The sequence below is a fragment of the Gobius niger genome (genome assembly GCF_951799975.1).
Source record: "Gobius niger genome assembly, chromosome: 12".
NCBI lineage: Eukaryota > Metazoa > Chordata > Actinopteri > Gobiiformes > Gobiidae > Gobius > Gobius niger.
The window spans coordinates 1,980,233-2,000,535 of record NC_136863.1 but is presented as its reverse complement, the minus strand read 5'-3'; the positions used below and the strand labels follow the sequence as shown (position 1 = coordinate 2,000,535).

Here is a 20,303-nt window from a genome sequence, read left to right as displayed (position 1 = left end):
TAAAACACGCCTCTATGAGCAGCTCCACAGAAAGTACTTTTACTGCAGTGAGTAATGAAAGAATCAAACATGTTTAAATCTCACACTCTGCTGTCGTAAAAGAACTGCTTGTATTTGAATTTGATTTATTGGGTAAATTTCTACACGCTGTGGCTTTAAGGTGTGGCTTATTTTAATGTGAAAACTTACAGTGACGTTTTCCCTCATATTTCTGTCTCCGGCACAAACGTCATATTGATATAATTTAAACGTCAGGTCTTTAACCTCTTAACTCCCACCTGAACGGATCCCATTTCCTCCAGTTTGGCTTTGCCCGAATCAAAAAGAAAACAAGGATGTAAACGCAACAAAAATGTGACAAAAACTCAACAAAAATTCAACAAAAATTCAACAAAAATGTGACGAAAACTCAACAAAAATGTGAAAAAAATTCAACAAAAATGTGAAAAAAATTCAACAAAAATGTGAAAAAAACTCAACAAAAATGTGAAAAAATTCAACAAAAAAGTGACAAAAAATCAAAAAAAAAAAAAGACAAAAATTCAGCAAAAATTCAACAAAAAAATGACAAAAATTCTACAAAAATGTGACCAAAACTCCACAACAATGTGACCAAAATAAAAAAAAAAAACATACAAAAGGTGACACAACACAGCAACAACGTGAGGGAAAAAGATCAGTTTTGTGGGTCTTAGCTTTCAAATGAGGTGCTACACAGGCCTATATAACAGCCACAGAGGACAGAATGCAGTTGGTTCAGGCGGGAGTTAAGAGGTTAAATCTCACAAAAGGACTTTGTTTCTCTCAGAAAAGGGCGTTTCAAATGTTTATGTTTGAGATTAAGACCGGGATGTTGTTTCCTCTTCCACTAAAAACATGTACAACAGGGTCAGTGGCACCTTCCTGGTTTAATAAAGGACGTACAAGCATGAATCAGAACGGACCATATCGTGTAGGTTTGGTGAAATATCGCAATAATGTCGTGATTTTGTTAAACCGTATCGCAACTTACTTCAGGATCGAGTCACACGATATCGAGTATCGGCTACGAATATCCGATACTGAACCGATTTTGGCTCCGCCTTCACTCAGCTTTATCAGCCCTGAAGATTTGGAAACATCAGACTGAGGAAGGAAGTCGGATGTGGACATTTCTGGCACACGATGGATTTTAGATTAAAGGGTGAGAGTGAAATGTGAAAGTAAATAATAAAGTTCCTCCTGATTGGACGTGAGAGTCAGAGAAATCACAGAAATACCTTTAGCTCTGGGTTGGGCGATTATCTGGTAATCGATTCATCTACCAATTATTTTCTCGATTAATCTCTTGTCTGTGAGTGCTGTAGGAAAATGTTATATTTTATCACTTTAAGCTAAAGCGGCCTCACTCGAGGACGTGTCGATGGAGTAAACTTAAAGTGAACGTTTGTCTGAGGCTCTTGGCGCTAATTCTGCTTCTGATTGGACGAGACACAGACGGATTTTTATGAAATTTTCAAAGTACAAAACACTGCAGACTTTAAAACAAAGGTTTTTATCAAAAATACTATATTTTCATGTCATTTTTGCTCGATCTGAGTCTGTGTGAACCAGAAAACCAGTAATCGATTATTAGTTCAGATTCCTGATTTAAATCAGACGCTCCATGGCCCAAACAAATGAACAGTGAAGCCAGGCACAATACTAAAGCTTATTTATAATGAACGTCTTATACAGTGAAGTTTCCTCTGGACGAGAATCTGCGAAACTTAAAGCTGCAGGACCTGATTTTTCCTGTTACAAATGTGGATTTATTTATTTTTTCTCTCAATAGTTTGAGTAATTCCCATACGATGCACGAGATCTGTGTTTTACTGTAACTTACAGAAACACATTTACTCTACGACACAAACTCAGGAACTGCAGCTTTAACTGAGTTAGCATTTAGCTCTGAGACTTTTTTTCTTCAATTATATTTATTAAATTAAGTTTACAACGAAAAATTATATCAATACAGGTATTGGATATTAAAAGAAAAATAATCCCACTCTTTTGCACTTTCCAACCTACACATGCTCGCCCACACATACTCACCCTCACACTCGCTCCTGCAAGCACTCGGCCAGATGTGCACAGCAACCACTGCCTCAATGTATGTAAATTACAAAGAAAGAAAAAAGACAGACGAATCTTAGACGAATATTTTGTTGATGTAATATGGAGATAAATTCGTTAAGCCAGTTTTTGAGAATCTGTTTTTTTTTGCAATAACAGTCCCTAACGTGATAAAAGTTTGAATGTCCATAAGAATCTGTGAAGCTCCAAAAAGCGCGAAGTCTCTGTCTGGGTTAATTGTCCTTTCATATACTTTAGAAAAAAAAGAAAACACACTTAACCAAAACGTTTGTATCAAAGGGCCGCCCCCAGAACAGATGCAGCAAAGTGCCTGCATTTCATTTCATTTATTCATTTATTTGAATGGGACAGTGCATATTAATGAACAGACAACTAGTGCTGTAAATATGCCGGATTTAGCTCAAGGCTAATTTCCATCCGCAGTCCCATAAAAAACAAGACAAGAACATACAAAATATAAAACACATAAGCCACAACACACAGCAGTGCATTACAGACAAACCAGGCAAGGACAACAACTACACAAAACATAAAGTGCATCTCTTTTCGTACGCCACTCCCCATTGTTGCTCCATGTATTTATCCTATAGCCGTTAGCACACTAATGCTAACGGCTATAGGATGAATACATGGAGCAGGCTAATGCTAACGGCTATAGGATAAATACATGGAGCAGGCTAATGCTAACGGACTAGCAAAACTGTAGTTGTTAGGATCAAACGCTGCTTCTCCTTTTTACACACACGGGTTCATTTGTCTCACTCTCTCCAACACGCCCTCACTCACCCTGGCCTATTGTACATGTTTTTGGGGGACACGGGAAGAATATGCAAACTCCATAGAGAGGCCCAACCCAGGAGTCAAACCCAGGACCTTCTCGATGTGCCACTTTGCTTGTTCATCCCTTTTTATGCTTGTTTTGTTAATGTGATTTTATAATAATTATTTTTTATACATATATACACCGTTAACACATAACTAAAATACAGCCTAAACTGAGACAATGTTATTGCTCATGAAATATTTCCTGACCTATCACAGTATTGCTAACTTAAAGCCACACCGTGTAACATGCCTGAAGTGTTGCCTTGGCACATTCACGTATTTCTGATTAATCTGTAAAAACTCTGATGGCGGCCATTTTAGGGATAGGTTTGCCTGAGTCCTCCTAGGAACGCCCCCACCTCCTGGAGACGCCTCCGAGCTTTGGTCACCAGCCGAGTAACCAACCACTGCTCCTCAGCAGAACCCCCTCCCCACTGATGCCACAGACAGCGTGAGGAGGGGGCGTGTCTAAAGGCTCAGAGGTTCTTAAAGAGACAGAGGCCTATTTCAAGACATTCACTACAGCCATTTTGAGAGAGACATTTTATACAAGGCAGTTATTCTAATTTACTGCATTTACAGACCAACAGAAGGTTTGTCATCATTGTAGTGTGATATAGACTGGTGCTATGGGACTGAAAAAAGCAGAACACCCCCTCTTTAAATATGTTTGGTTCTGATCCAGATCCGTCCTTTGCTGCAGTGAAAGTATTTTCTGTGGAGCTGCTCACAGGGGCCTGTTTTATATTGATGACAACAGAATAGTCCAAAATGTTACACAGTGTGCCTTTAATAATCCATAATAATTCTTTTAAATATAATTCAAATTAGCCCACATATATATAACTGTGTGCTGTAATATTTGTTGTAAATAGTGTAAAAAGTGCTTATGAGAGAAGTTCTTATCTTGATCCAGAACATTCCCGAACATGAGCTTCTTTTAGCTTCTAAAGGTCGTTCCTCTCGACTCTCCTCCTTCTCTGTGGAGTCATGTGACTACAGTGGGAGGTGAGGGAGATCCTGTGATCATCAGAGTGTAGCAGCGAGGGACCAGCGGCTAACGCTATGCTAACGTAGTTATGGCTAATGGCTGTTCTATAAACTATAAACTGCTAACGGCTATAGGATAAATACATGGAGCAAGCTAATGCTATAGGATAAATACATGGAGCAGGCTAATGCTATAGGATAAATACATGGAGCAGGCTAATGCTATAGGATAAATACATGGAGCAGGCTAATGCTATAGGATAAATACATGGAGCAGGCTAATGCTAACGGCTATAGGATAACTACATGGAGCAGGCTAATACTGTTCTATAAACGCTGATATTTCCCTTTGTATCCAGGATCTACCTTAACGAGGCTGATGAAATAAACAAGCGCTCGCGGTGGAGCCGACGCCGCGACATTCTCCTCCCGCGGCGTCGGACACAGGGGCCAGAATCCCGGCCTCTGCGAGTCGGAAATCACGTTGTTTAATATTGTGATAAAACTGCAAATGCAATGAATGGTTTAGTCCGAGCGATCCAGCATGTTTATTTATACCGTGCATTTCACACACAAGACGCTTAGGCCAGGGGAACGCCTCATTTGAAAGCTTCTGAAAATATGTGTAAGATCAGTTTTGTAGGTCTTAGCTTTCAAATGAGGCATGACTCTGTTAGTCTCCAGTGAAGACGCTTTTAGATTTGGAGAAAATGTGCTCGATTAAAGGAATATCCCACCGTTTTTCCACACTGAGATATGTTCTTACCTGAGCTGTGACGAGTTCTTTAGGACCTGTCTGATCTTCAGTCACGTAAACACAGCGCAGACGGCGTTAGCATTTAGCCTCTCCCTCTCTCCTCTATAGCTCCAAAACAGGTCAAGATAGAAGCTACCAAGCTCTTCCACGTTTTCCCTAATCTTCACTTTACTGTGTGTCATTTTTTTGTCACATTTTTGTCGTTTTTTTGTCACATTTTTTATCTTTTTGTAATTTTTTGTCAATTTTTTATCTTTTTTTTTTGGTCAATTTTTTGTCACTTTTTTGTCATTTCTTTGTCAATTATATAACTATATTGTAAGGCGTAATAATACCAGGAGTAGTTCGAAATCCACGCAGTAATCTTCACTTTACTGTGCGGATGCCAAATTACTCCTGGTATTATTACGCCTTACAATATAGTCCCCCCTTTTATCCGCTTAGAAAATCCACATTGTTTAATTGTGTGTAATTATACTTTGTAGTGGAACACTTCACGTAACCATATTTAAATCGGGAAAACGTGGAAGAGCTTGGTAGCTTCTATCTTGACCTGTTTTGGAGCTATAGAGGAGAGAGGGAGAGGCTAAATGCTAACGCCGTCTGTGTTTACGTGACTGAAGATCAGACAGGTCCTAAAGAACTCGTCACAGCTGAGGTAAGAACATATCTCAGTATGAAAAAACGGGGGCCTATTCCTTTAAGGCGTAAGAGGTGAAAGTAGTTTTATCTGAGTCTCTTCTCTGGACTTTCTGAACGTCCTCTGGTTTGTGACAGGCTGTTAGTTTGAGACGTTAAAATGTTGTTTTTGTATCTCGTCCTCTCAGTTCCCATCATCCCCAACTACCTGTATCAGCTGGACACGCCCGAGGCCCCGCCCCCGAACCGCAGCGCCCCCGCCTCGTTCCACAGCATCGTGTCTCTGTACGACAACTCCGTGAAGACGTCGGGCACCGCGGCCTCCTCCCCGGTCACCGCGGTCTCCACGGTAACGAGTCCCGGTCCCACGGCGGGCCCCGCGAACGCGTCGGACTGTCCGACGTCCACGACCGGCCTGGTCAACGAGAACGTGAAGGTCGGGATGCTCTTCGCCTCCAAGGCCACGGTGCAGCTGCTCACCAACCCCTTCATCGGGCCCTTGACCAACAGGTGAGACCCGGGCCACTGACCACGCCCACTGACCACGCCCCCTGACCACGCCCACTGACCACGCCCACTGACCGACAGACCACACCCACTGACCACGCCCACTGACCGACAGACCACGGCCACTGACCGACAGGTGAGACCACGCCCCCTGACCAACAGGTGAGACCCGGGCCACTGACCACGCCCCCTGACCGACAGACCACGGCCACTGACCGACAGGTGAGACCACGCCCCCTGACCGACAGACCACGGCCACTGACCGACAGGTGAGACCACGCCCACTGACCGACAGACCACACCCACTGACCACGCCCACTGACCGACAGACCACGGCCACTGACCGACAGGTGAGACCACGCCCCCTGACCAACAGGTGAGACCCGGGCCACTGACCACGCCCCCTGACCGACAGACCACGGCCACTGACCGACAGGTGAGACCACGCCCCCTGACCGACAGACCACGGCCACTGACCGACAGGTGAGACCACGCCCCCTGACCTACAGACCACGCCCACTGACCACGCCCACTGACCAACAGACCACGCCCCCTGACCGACAGACCACGGCCACTGACCGACAGACCACGCCCCCGACCAACAGGTGAGACCACGCCCACTGACCACGCCCACTGACCGACAGACCACGCCCCCGACCAACAGGTGAGACCACGCCCCCTGACCACGCCCCCTGACCTACAGACCACGCCCACTGACCACGCCCACTGACCAACAGACCACGCCCACTGACCGACAGACCACGCCCCCGACCAACAGGTGAGACCACGCCCACTGACCACGCCCACTGACCGACAGGTGAGACCCCGCCCCCTGACCACGCCCACTGACCCCGCCCCCTGATCGACAGACCACGCCCACTGACCACGCCCACTGACCACGCCCCCTGACCGACAGGTGAGACCACGCCCACTGACTGACAGGTGAGACCACGCCCACTAACAGGTGAGACCACGCCCCCTGACTGAGTCCAGTACTTTGGTTTCCCCTACCACTAAAAACATGTACAATAGACTCCCCTCTGGGACCGGGACTGCCCTGAAAAAGAGATTTTTAATCTAAGATGGACTATTCTGGTTAAAAAAATGTTAATTTTATTGCTCTCAGCAAAAAAATAAACATTTCCTTGGAGCTTGTGCCGTCCTCGCACCAGGCCCGAGATCTGTAAGTTCAGACAGAAAGTGTCTCTGGAGACGCTCAGAGGGAGAGACTCGTCTCATCGCACAAAGACACTTCACACTATTGATCATTGATCACCATCCCAAACAGCCCATAGGACCGCCGCCCCCTCCATCTCGGGCCCATGGCACCGGCCTGGAGACTAGTTGGAGACTAGTTGGAGACTCGAGTGAGACTCGAGTCGCTGCTGGTCACGGAGATGTCTCTGAGACGTCGCCTGGAGATAAGGCGAGTCTCCAGGTCTCTTTGAGATGTTTCTGTGACGTCTCTGTGGGGACGATAAACAATATCGTTAATCACGATAAAAAATGCAGTAATGAATCGATCGCCACATCTCGGTCACTTTACCGGGAGCGGGTGCGTCTCCATGGAGATGTGACGAAAGTCAGCCGTGTTTAAGACTTCAGTGTTTTAGTTCCTCCTCCAGATCCTTCTCTGATCACCCACTGCAGAAACAGCATTGTCTGTGTCTGTTCTGTTTTAGTAAAGTCCAAAATGTTACACAGTGTGCCTTTAAATACTTACTTTGTCTCAATATGACATTGAAGAGGAATATTTCATAACTGCCCAGTCCCATCATGTCTGCTGTGATTTTTAAACCATAGGCAAATATCGTGGTAATATCGTTAATCGCAGTTATTATAATCGTGACCCCAGATTTCCTCATCGTCCCAGCCCTACGTCTCTGCAATGTCTCTGAGACCAAGGAGACCAAGGTTAGACTCCGTACGACTCTCTGAGGTCTAGTCTCCGACAGGTCTCAGGTCTTTGGCCCTTTAGAGATGGAGAGGTGAGGAATCCGCCCAAACAGACGTGCAGCTCCTTCAGCTCAGTAACGAGAGCTTAACACCCAGGGCCGGACTGGGACTGAAAAACAGCCCTGGACTCTGACCAGCCCGGCCCAAATGAGCGTAAATGTGACACTTCCACAAATACATGTTTTAACCTCTAACCCCCCGCCTTAACCAAATGCATTCTGCCCTCTTTTGGCTGTGGAACACCGCATTTGAAAGCTAAGCAAAGAAAGCAAAACTGACCTTTTTCCTCGCGTTGTTGCTGTGTTGTGTCACCTTTTGTATGTTTTTTTTTCTTTTCTTTTTTTTTCCATTTTTGTCACATTTTTGTTGAGTTTTTGTCACATTTTTGTTGAGTTTTTGTCACATTTTTGTTTAATTTTTATCACATTTTTGTTGAATTTTTGTCACATTTTTGTTGAATTTTTGTCACATTTTTGTTGAGTTTTTGTCACATTTTTGTCACATTTTTGTTGAGTTTTTGTCACATTTTTATTGAATTTTTGTCACATTTTTATTGAATTTTTGTCACATTTTTGTTGAATTTTTGTCACATTTTTATTGAATTTTTGTCACATTTTTGTTGAATTTTTATCACATTTTTGTTGAATTTTTGTCACATTTTTGTCACATTTTTGTCACATTTTTATTGAATTTTTGTCACATTTTTGTCACATTTTTATTGAATTTTTGTCACATTTTTGTCACATTTTTGTCACATTTTTGTCACATTTTTGTCACATTTTTGTCACATTTTTGTTGAATTTTTGTTGAATTTTTGTTGAATTTTTATCACATTTTTGTTGAATTTTTGTCACATTTTTGTTGAATTTTTGTCACATTTTTGTTGAATTTTTGTCACATTTTTGTTGAGTTTTTGTCACATTTTTGTTGAGTTTTTGTCACATTTTTGTTGAGTTTTTGTCACATTTTTATTGAATTTTTGTCACATTTTTGTCACATTTTTGTCACATTTTTGTTGAATTTTTGTCACATTTTTATTGAATTTTTGTCACATTTTTGTTGAATTTTTGTCACATTTTTATTGAATTTTTGTCACATTTTTATTGAATATTTGTCACATTTTTATTGAGTTTTTGTCACATTTTTGTCGGGTTTTTAAATCATTTTTTCTATCATTTTTTGTCGTGTTTTTCTCACGTTTTCATCCTCTTTTTCTCGCTATTTTGATGCTTTTCCTTTTAGCTTTTAGATTTGGGTAAAGCTCAGTTGAGGCGGGACCGAAATACCTGAACAAGCTCCGGCTCTTTAAACAAAACACTAAATCACTGGCCTCGGGTTCGTTTCCTCGCACCACGTTTGGATCGGCCCGGATTGTCAGTTGTGAGACCCTGGTGTTCCTTCGCTCCGTCCCGTGTTTTCCCCAGTTGTTTTGCCGTGTGTGGTTTGAGGCCGAACACGCGTGAGAATAAAGTGAGTGTGTTTTCACGGCGGAGGAAACTGCTCGGTTAATGCTCGGCTCGTCTCGTCTCGGCGAGAAGGTGACTGCACTGACGCTCTTACTTCCACTGAGCGAACACGTCGCACAAACACGGGGATCCGAGCTGTGTCTCTGTGTCTTTCCCACGCTCATTCATTCACAAATACTCACAGGTTTGGCATCCACGTGTAGCACGAAAGGCTCGGATCCAAATATGGTCGTTTCCTTTGTGGGAGACGGAAGCGGGACTACCTGACCTGCTCGGATGCAGCCGAAATGTCCGTTTAATGTTTAATAATCCAGCAAGGCCGTGGGAACCCAGGGTGCTGAGGGAGCTGCAGAACCCCCTGGTGGATAGTTTGTGAACTGCAGGCAATATTAAACCCTTAACTCCCACCTGAACCGAGCACATTTTCTCCAGCTTTACCCCCAGTCCAAAAGCTTCTGGAAAAAAGGTGTGAAAATAGCAACAAAACTGAGACGAAAACAAGGATGGAAATGTGAAAAAAGTGAGAAAACATTGAGGAAAAAGTGACAAAAATTGGACAAAAAATGACAAAAATGGACAAAAAATTGGACAAAAAATGGAGAAAAAAATGGACAAAACATGGAGAAAAAATGGACGAAAAAGTGACAATTTGAAGAAAAAAAAGTGAATAATTTGACGAAAAAAGTGACAAAAAAAAGCAAAAAATTGACAAAATTTTGACAAAAAAGTGAGAAAAAATTGACGAAAAATTTAGGGAAAAAATGGCCGAAAAAGTGATAAGAATTTTACAAAAAATGACAAAAACGGACAAAAATTTGACAAAAAAAAGTGAGAAAAATTTGACGAAAAAGTGGCACAAAAAAAATCTGATGTGAGGAAAAAGATCAATGTAGTTTTGTAGGTCTTTCAAATGAGGCGTCACACTGGCCTACAGGATTTGGGTAAAGCTGAACTGGAGAAAATGCTCTCGGTTCAGGCGGGAGTTAAGAGGTTAATAAATAGGATTTATGCACAGAGAAAGTATTTTGGGGGTACATTTTGTCCCTCAGCGCCCCCTAAACTAAAACATCTTCCCACGGCTCTGTAATCCAGTATCTACAGGAGCCTCAGCTCTTATTTTCCTGATCACAAAGCAAAGCAGCACCAGAGGAGAGGCTGAGAGGCTGAGGGGTTCAGGGGTCACGGGGAACGAAAGCTCTGAAAACCTAGTTCTAAATGGAAGTATTATGCAAACAAAGTCTCAAAATATTTACTTTGCTACAGATCTTATTTATGTGGATAAAGTAGTAGAAATTTAGAAATGTATTGTCCCCGTGGGGAAATTCATTCGCAGTGAGTGGAGATACACAAAGACAACAGTGACCATAGCAGAAGATCCAAACATGACAACAAACCACGGCCCGTCAACCTCAGTTTCAATTATGTTCAAATCGTTATTCCTTAAAACCTTCTCTGACAGACCAGCTGTGCAGAATAAGAACATCACTGTTGGTTACTTCATATTGTTGGTTTGTTTAATTGTAAAATGGCCGCCTGGTCCTGTTTTTAGTCAGGGCGGGGCTCCTGTACCTTCGACCTGAGGGGAGCAGCTCAAACTCTCTAAACAGAGGATGTTTTGATAATATTATGTCTGCTTTATCTAGAGCTCGAGCAGAATGAATCCCCCGCAGACCCTTCAGAGGAACACCTAAGATTTTGCTTGCAATATTTTCCTAAGGGAGTTCTTTTGCGCCTCAGTCATGGCCCCGAAACCAGCAGGTGATACAGAAAGTCAGAATGCTCTCCACAAAAGCAACACTTTCAACATGGTTTTATCCACCTGAAAGGACCGGTTTCTTCACTAAAAAGGGTCAACAGAGACTATATTTTATGATCTGTGTTTTTGTCACAAAAATAAATAAAAGATCCGCACAACTTAGTCGCTCCAAAGCTTATTTAATGCTCACCAGGTTAGTGACGTTTCGGGCCTTAGCCCTTCTTCAGACAATAAAAAACAGCTCTAACACACCTGTATATATGTACACAGCTTAATTGTAGGGGTCATGTGTATTGTCACATGACACATGTCACATGCTATGAGTTTCACAAGGAGACATTACATAAAATGTTGCCACGCACAGGAAAAAAAAAACTAAACAGGTTCCCGTGCAGGACAGTAGAGACAGATGAGTGTAGGCTTACTTTAACACGGCGAGTGACAACCACAGGATGATTTGTAAAAACGTATATACGCACCAGTGAATGTGCAAAATGTACAAAATGTACATTTCATATTTACATATTTTTACATTTACTTATATTTACATCAGAGTTACCCCGGGGTAGAGAGAAGCTGAACATGAACACTGTTATGATACCTTGTTAGAACGAAAAAAACAGACTGGAGTCAGAGAAAAGGTCTGAGATCAAATTCTTCATTCATGCCTTTGGGACTCATGGTGTCCAATGTGTATATCCAACAGGCCTCCCTTTTTAATAGTTGCTTGTTTATGTCACCACCTCTGTTCGGAAGTTTCACATGTTCTATGCCCACATACCTGAGTGTGCTGATATTGTGTTGTGCTTCGGCAAAGTGTGTTGCTACAGGGCTCCTAGAATCATTGTTACGAATGTTCGATCGGTGTTCCGTGATTCTTGTTTTGAGGGGTCTTGCCAATGTAGGCAAGCCCGCACGGACACTTGAGCACATAGATGACGTTGTAGGTGTTGCAGGTGATAACTCCTTTTATTTTGTATGTTCTGCCGGTTCTTGGATGATTGAAAGTCTTAGTCTTTTGTGTGAAGTTACTTTGGGTGCAATGTCCGCACCTGTAGTTGCCATGAGGGACGTCTTGTACAAAATGAGTCTTAGTGAGGGGAGGCAAATCTGCCCTCACAAGCATATTGTTCAGGTTGGGCGGTCTTTTAAAAACAACTCGAGGCGAGAGGGCAAAGTCCTTCAAGTTTGGGTCCGATTTGATGATGTGCCAGTGTTTGTTGATAACGTTTGTAAAGTCTTAAGCAAGAGGAGAATATTGTAGGACACAATGTTGTGTTTTTGTCCCACTTTAATTTGTCGTCTAAGATCACACCCAGATACTCGGAAACAGAATCAATGACTTCTCCTTTTACGATGTGTGTGGACTTATAATGAGCTTTAATTTATTCAAACTCTAATATTTGAGCAGAAAACGGTCTGGTTTAAACTGAAGCAGACCCGAGCTGGTGGGTCAGGGTTGTGATTCCCGCTGGTCGTTGCTGATGTGGTTTCAGATCTGCCGGTCGTTGTTGATGTTGATGTTGATGTGGTTTGTAAATCTGCCGCTCGTCGTTGTGGAGGAGGCGGTTTGTAAGATGTGGAGGCTGATGTTCCGGGTGACTGGCGTTCCCGGTCGTCGCTGTGGAGGAGGAGGCTGATGTTCCGGGTGACTGGCGTTCCCTGGTCGTCGCCGTGGAGGAGGAGGCGGTTTGTTCGGTGACTGGCGTCCTGTCCGTGTCTCCCCGTGTGACGTGATGCATGCAGACAGGAGCAGGAAGTGCGCCGCGCTCGCTCTAAACCGCATTAAACTCATCAGAATCGGCGTCGTCCTGAACTCTGGTCTCTGGTCTCTGCTGCTGCTGCGTCGTCTGCCCCCCCCCCCCCGCCTGCCCCCCCCCCTCCCTCGGGCTCCAACGCGATTTACGGCGCTCGCAGCGGCCTAAGTGCGGCGTCTGTCAGAGGGAATCCGCCTGGAAACTAACCATCTCCATCTGCGCCGTTTGACTTGATCACGTTAAGGCCTCGCAAAACGCTTTTTCCAGGAGGAACAATTACTGCGACTATTTCGGTCAAAGCAGAGGATGAACTTTAGAGTGTCCGGAACAACTGAGGCTCACGAGTGTTTCAGAGCGGGAATGGTCTTTCAGAGGGGAATGGTCTTTCAGAGGGGAATGGTCTTTCAGAGGTGGAATGGTCTTTCAGAGGGGAATGGTCTTTCAGAGGTGGAATGGTCTTTCAGAGCTGGAATGGTCTTTCAGAGGGGAATGGTCTTTCAGAGGGGAACGGTCTTTCAGAGGTGGAATGGTCTTTCAGAGGGGAATGGTCTTTCAGAGCACTGCAAAAAGTAATTAACTAGATCAGTATAAACATCTCAATTTGAGCTCAATAATCCAAATTTTAGTTGTTTTGACTGGTTAAGATGTTGTTGGGCATTTGTCGGGCAAAAAAGTGAGAAAACTTTGACAAAAAACGATTAAAAAATGATTAAAAAATGACCCAAAAAATGACAAAAACATTTACAAAAATGTGCCAAAAAAGTAACAAAAAAATAACAAAAAAATAACAAAAAAAAATGACAAAAAATGACAAAAACATTTACAAAAATGTGCCAAAAAATAACAACAAAATAACAAAAAAATTACAAAAAATTACAAAAAAATGATTTAAAAAATGACCAAAAAAATTACAAGAAAATGATTTTTAAAAAATTACAAAAAAGTTACTAAATGAGTTGAATACCAAATGCCCACACTGCAAAAAGTAATGAACTAGATCAGTATAAACATCTCAGTTTGAGCACAATAATCCACGTTAGTTGTTTTGACTGGTTAAGAAGTTGTTGGGCATTTGTTCTGGATTATTTCACTTGTTCTGAGATGTTTCTGACTCGTTTCGATACATTTCGTCCTTATTTCAGGTCATTTTCTTTGCCAATGGGGTAAGAACATTGGTCTCGTCTCACTGGCAATTTTACTTTCTTATTTCAAGCGAGATTTACCCTAGAACTGGTCTGAAATGTCCTCAAACAAGCAAAGGAAACTCGGTCCAATCAGGAAAAGTGTCTGAATGAGTGAAAACCGCTCAAAACACAAAACATTTCCTCAATTAAAGTCACTTAAGCCAATGCTTGATATTTAGCTGGAATGGTCTTTAGAGGAGCAGCGAGAATGGGAAGAGGAATCACCTGTAGCTGAACCTCTTAACCCCGCCTTAACAGAGCACCTCCAGTTCGGCTTTTGATGCCGTATTTGAAAGCTAAGACCTACAAAACTGTGACTTTGTCCTCGCTGTTCGTCACAGTTTTGTCGCCTTTTTGTCGCTCTTTCGTGGTTTTCCTGTTGATTTTTTTTTGTTTTTTCTTCACTCTTCAGTCGTGTGTTTTTGTCGCTCTTTTCCCACTTTCTTGCTTTTAGATTTGGGTAAAGCCAAACTGGAGAATGTGCTGTGCGTTGCTCATGTGGGGGTGAAGGGGTTAAAGGAACAGTTCACCGTTCTTCCACACTGAGACATGTTCTTCCCTGAGCTCAGACGAGTTCACGTGTACCCGTCTGGTCTTCACGCGTGCGCTCAGTCACGCACATTGACCAAAGTCGATTTTCTCGGTGAAAAAGAAAAAGAGAAAGAGAAAGAGAAAGAGAAAGAGAAAGAGAAAGAGAAAGAGAAAGAGAAAGAGAGAAAGAAGAAGCTCCGCCCTGAAGAGCTCGGGCGTTTCCTTCACCGTGAACATGATGTTTTTAACACGTCCATCAGGAACTCTGTCCTTCTCTCAGTGCTGAGCTTCTCTTCGTTTGTTTGGGACATACTCATGGTGAATGTAAACGATGCGGGACAGGAAGTCCAGCTCAGATGTTACTGTGGGGACCTCGTGTCTCACACTACAAGCTTTCCTCAGATTCATGTCCGTCTCTACAGCAGAAGGTTCCCGTCGACATCTCTACAATTAGAAAGTTTCTCTGTTCACCTGCAGCGCCCTGTGTCCCTGTGTCCTAATGTCCTTATGTCCTTGTGTCCTAATGTCCCAGTGTCCCTGTGTCCTTGGCCACACCGCCTTTGCGATGCCCAATCCCGTCAGACCTTGGAAGCTAAGCGGGGAAGGGCCTGGTCGGTACTTGGATGGGAGACCGTTTAGTAACACCAGGAAGCCTCGCGAGTGTAGTGAGTGAGTGGTTGGTGGTGGTCGGAGGGGCCGATGGCGCAGACTGGTTTCCTCGCTTCCGTCAGTCTACCCCAGGGCAGCTGTGGCTACAATAGTAGCTTACCACCACCGAGTATGGAGTGAACGAATAGTGCAATGTAAAGCGTCTTTGTGTGTCCAGAAAAGCGCTAAATAAAACCAATGCATTATTATTATTATTATAGTGCCCTCGTGTCCCAGTGTTCCTGTGTCCCTGTGTCCTAGTGTCCTTATGTCCCAATGTCCCAAAGTCCTTGTGTCCCTGTGTCCTAGTGCCCTCGTGTCCCAATGTCCCAAATTTCCCAATGTCCTTGTGTCCTTGTGTCCTTGTGTCCTTGTGTCCTAGTGTCCTAATGTCCCAGTGTCCCAATCTCCTAATGTCCTTGTGTCCTAATGTCCCAATGTCCTAATGTCCTTGTGTCCTTATGTCCCTGTGTCTTTGTGTACTTGTGTCCTCATGTCCTAATGTCCCTGTTGATGGGGAATTATAGAGTTAATTCAGCCATAGCACTGTGTCCCCGTGTCCTCGTGTCCTCATGTCCTCATGTCCCCGTGTCCTCGTGTCCTCGTGTCCTCATGTCCTCATGTCCTAATGTCCTAATGTCCTAATGTCCTAATGTCCCCGTGTCCTCGTGTCCTCATGTCCTAATGTCCTAATGTCCTTGTGTCCTCATGTCCTAATGTGGTTTGTGTGTTTCAGAATCGGGTACCAGATCCCCATCTTCGCCGGCTTCTGCATCATGTTCCTGTCCACCATCAGTCAGTGCCTCCTCTCTCTAAATCTAACTATAATGAACTGCACTTTCCCTTCAAGGCCACTGTTATTATGGCAGGTTTAGCCCCATTCCTAGAACACAATTGATTTTCTTCACTCAGTTCTGTTCTCATTAATGAAATGACTCCACTATTGCATGACTTAAAGATGATGATGTTGTTTAACTTGGAGGTGAAGGTGAAGTGTGTTCTTCTCTGCAGTGTTCGCCTTCTCCTCCAGCTACGCTCTGCTGTTCGTGGCTCGGTCTCTGCAGGGCGTCGGCTCCTCCTGCTCCTCCGTCGCAGGTAAACCGCCCTCCCTCTGCTCCTCAGCTTCACTCTGTAAGGAGAGAAGAAGAATCAGCCCAAACTCTCTCTGTACCAGGTTTATCTCTGAGATTCATCCAGGTTAGGGGAAGAAAAAAATACACAGTATGTACACGTTTACATTATGTACATGTTGAGATGTGAGGACAGTGTTTTGTTCTGTGTTAGTTAGTTAGGAGGAGCGAGAATGGGAAGAAGAATCACGTGTAGATGAACCTCTTAACCCCGCCTTAGCCGAGCACCTCCAGTTCGGCTTTTGACGCCGTATTTGAAAGCTAAGACCTACAAAACTGATTGTGACTTTGTCCTTTTTTTGTCACAGTTTTGTCGCCTTTTTGTCGCACTTTCGTGGTTTTCTTGTTGATATTTTTGTTTTTTTCTTCACTCTTCAGTCGTGTGTTTTTGACGCTCTTTTCCCACTTTCTTGCTTTTAGATTTGGGTAAAGCCAAACTGCAGAATGTGCTGTGCGTTGTTCATGTGGGGGTGAAGAGGTTAAAGAAACAGTTCACCGTTCTTCCACACTGAGACATGTTCTTCCCTGTGTCCTAATGTCCTTGTGTCCTTGTGTCCTAATGACCTAATGTCCTTGTGTCCTAATGTCCTTGTGTCCTTGTGTCCAATTGTCCTTGTGTCCTTGTGTCCTTGTGTCCTAATGTCCTAATGTCCTTGTGTCCAATTGTCCTTGTGTCCTTGTGTCCTAATGTCCTTGTGTCCTAATGTCCTAATGTCCTTGTGTCCTTGTGTCCTAATGTCCTTGTGTCCTAATGTCCTAATGTCCTTGTGTCCTTGTGTCCTAATGTCCTTTTGTTCTGTGTTAGTTTGGAAACACAACATACGTATTTAGTTTTTTATAGTTTTATAGTTTTTTTTATAGTTTGTCAGATTTTTGTCATTTTTTTGTCAATTTTGTACCAAATTTTTGTTATTTTTTTGTTACATTTTTGTCATTTTTTGTCTTTTTTTTTAACCAAATTTTTGTTATTTTTTTGTTACATTTTTGTAATTTTTTATCATATTTATATCATATTTTTGTCATTTTTTCGTCAATTTTTATCACATTTTTGTCACATTTTTTGTCAATTTTTTGTCAATTTTTTACCAAATTTTTGTTATTTTTTTGTTACATTTTGGTCATTTTTTCATCACATTTTTGTCACATTTTTTGTCTTTTTTTGGTCATTTTTTGTCCGATTTTTTTCATTTTTTCGTCAGTTTTTTATCAAATTTTGGTCATTTTTTTGTTACATTTTGGTCATTTTTTGTCAATTTTTTGTCATTTTTTTTAACCAAATTTTTGTTATTTTTTATCACATTTTTGTCACATTTTTTGTCATTTTTTTGTCAATTTTTTACCAAAGTTTTGTTATTTTTTTGTTACATTTTGGTCATTTTTTGGTCAATTATGTACATGTTATTTATATTATATACTTGTTGAGATGTGAGGACAGTGTTTTGTTCTGTGTTAGTTTGGAAACAGAACATACGTATTTAGTTTTTTATAGTTTTATACCGGTCTGAGGGGAGTCTCGTGTGTGTTTGTGTGCAGGGGGGCCTGAGCTGATCTAGGGTGGTGTAAGTGGTGTTTTGAGCGACAAACATATTATAAAACACGTATAAACAAAAGGAGGTCATTATAAAATAAATCCCACTGCAGTGACGGCGTCAGACAGAGACGCCACAGCCCTGGAGCCCAACATTCACACGATATTAAGAGTCTTATATCAAAGTCTTCACTGAGACGTCGCCTCTTCTAGAAAGTGCGATTGAACACCTGAGGGTAGATCTGACAGGCGTGTTATTTAAGTTGGGCCGAGGGGATGGATCCGAGAGCTAGATCCAAATCTAAAGGAGCTCTTGGAAATAACTGCTGAAATGTCCCACCCAGACCTTTCAAACGAGAATCTCAGAACACAGATCTAACATTCACAACACAATGTCAGTCAGTGAGAAACATGAGGACAGAGAAACATCCACATCTGGATTCACACCCAGCCCTGGGGTCTGAATGAAGACTTTGATATAAGACTCTTAAAGACTCTTAAATCACACTACAATGATGACAAACCTTCTGTTGGTCTGTAAATGCAGTAAATTAGAATAACTGCCTTGTATAAAATGTCTCTCTCAAAATGGCTGTAGTGAATGTCTTGAAATAGGCCTCTAAAAATGACAAAAAAATATAAAAAAAACTATAAAACTATTTAAAAAAAAGACTAAATACATATGTTGTGTTTCCAAACTAACACAGAACAAAACACTGTCCTCACATCTCAACATGTATATAACGTGTACATACTGTAAAAAATATTGCACTTTTTCTATACATTTTTTTTCCTTTATGGGTTCAGAGATCATGTGACTGCATCATGTGACTTTGCTAATCAAACACACCCTATAGGAGCTGTGTGTTTGTGTCCTGGTCCTAAGAAAAGATGAGACTTTACTGAGAACATTCACTTTACTGTGTGTCATTTTTTTGTCACATTTTTGTCGTTTTTTTCTCATTTTTGTCAAATTTTTTGGTAATATTTTTGTCACATTTTTGTCAATTTTTTATCTTTTTTTTTTTTTTGTCAATTTTTTATCTTTTTTTTATTTTGTTTTGGCAATTTTTGTCACTTTTTTGTCATTTTTTTGGTCAATTATATAACTATATTGTAAGGCGTAATAATACCAGGAGTAGTTCGAAATCCACGCAGTAATCTTTTTTTATTTTTTTTTATTTTTTTTTTATTTACAATTGTAAACAACAAAGAGGAAGTAGTGCCAGGGATATATTACATTTTACCAGAGGAAGATCTGTCATTAAAAGAAAAAACAACAACAACGCTCATAACAAAAAGATTAAGAGGAGCCAGGAGAAATATTGTACTTTTCTAGGATATACATTGTTTTACCTGCTTTTTTATTTTGTATTGAATTAATAGTAGAAATATATAGGTTCAAGTCTGCAAGGAATGCATAAAAATTTGTTTTTTTGTCAGCCCATTTCATTTTATGCAGGTGATACTTTCCAATTAAAATATAAAGTTGAATAACAAATCTTTGGCATTTAAAATAATTAATTGTCCAATTTTACGGGAGAGGTAGTTTTGAACATCGATCCAAAATATTTTACAGTACATACATTCAAAAAACAAATTAATAATTGTCTCCTTGTGTAAACCACAGAAAACGCATGAAAAGTCAATATTCAGTTTAAACCGTTCCAGAACATGTTTTGCAGGGTATATTCTGTGAAGAATCTTGAAAGACACTTCCTTTATCTTGTTGGTTAGGCAGTACGTATTTGTGACATTCCATGCTTTCTTCCAATTGACACTGCCATATAGAGACACCCAGACATGAGTAGTGTTTCCAACAATAATATTCCGTATGTCCTTGATCCGCGCAGTAATCTTCACCTCACTATGCGGATGCCAAACTACTCCTGGTATTATTACGCCTTACAATATAGTTCCCCCTTTTATCCGCTTAGAAAATCCACATTGTTTAATTGTGTGTAATTATACTTTGTAGTGGAACACTTCACGTAACCATATTTAAATAGGGAAAACGTGGAAGAGCTTGGTAGCTTCTATCTTGACCTGTTTTGGAGCTATAGAGGAGAGAGGGAGAGGCTAAATGCTAACGCCGTCTGCGCTGTGTTTACGTGACTGAAGATCAGACAGGTCCTAAAGAACTCGTCACAGCTCAGGTAAGAACATATCTCAGGATGGAAAAACGGTGGCCTATTCCTTTAAAGAAAGTCTCTTGTATCGGTTAATATCGGATATCGGCCGATCCTCAAACTCCGGTGGTAGAGCTGGGTGAAAAAATCGATTTGAATTAAAAATGGAAGTTTAAAAGTTAAAAACTGCGCAGTGACCTTACATTGTAAATGGCGGCGTCGTCGCCCCCTGCTGGTGAGTGCCGGTGCTGTGTTGCAGGGATGGGGATGCTGGCCAGCGTCTACACGGACGACGAGGAGCGCGGTCACGCCATCGGCATCGCGCTGGGCGGCCTGGCCATGGGCGTGCTCGGTCAGTAAGCCCCGCCCCCTCCTTTACTTCTCC

General features: G+C 42.0%; 1 protein-coding gene across 1 annotated transcript in view; it reads left to right on the top strand.

The window, feature by feature from the left end:
* slc18a2 (solute carrier family 18 member 2) overlaps positions 1-20,303 on the top strand; it is a 58,822-nt gene that overhangs the window by 1,083 nt on the left and 37,436 nt on the right. Inside the window, exons 2-5 of the mRNA XM_079567117.1 lie at positions 5,515-5,836; positions 15,868-15,926; positions 16,143-16,226; positions 20,178-20,270. Of these exons, the coding sequence (XP_079423243.1) occupies positions 5,515-5,836; positions 15,868-15,926; positions 16,143-16,226; positions 20,178-20,270 (558 nt within the window). The remainder of the gene's footprint in view (positions 1-5,514; positions 5,837-15,867; positions 15,927-16,142; positions 16,227-20,177; positions 20,271-20,303) is intronic.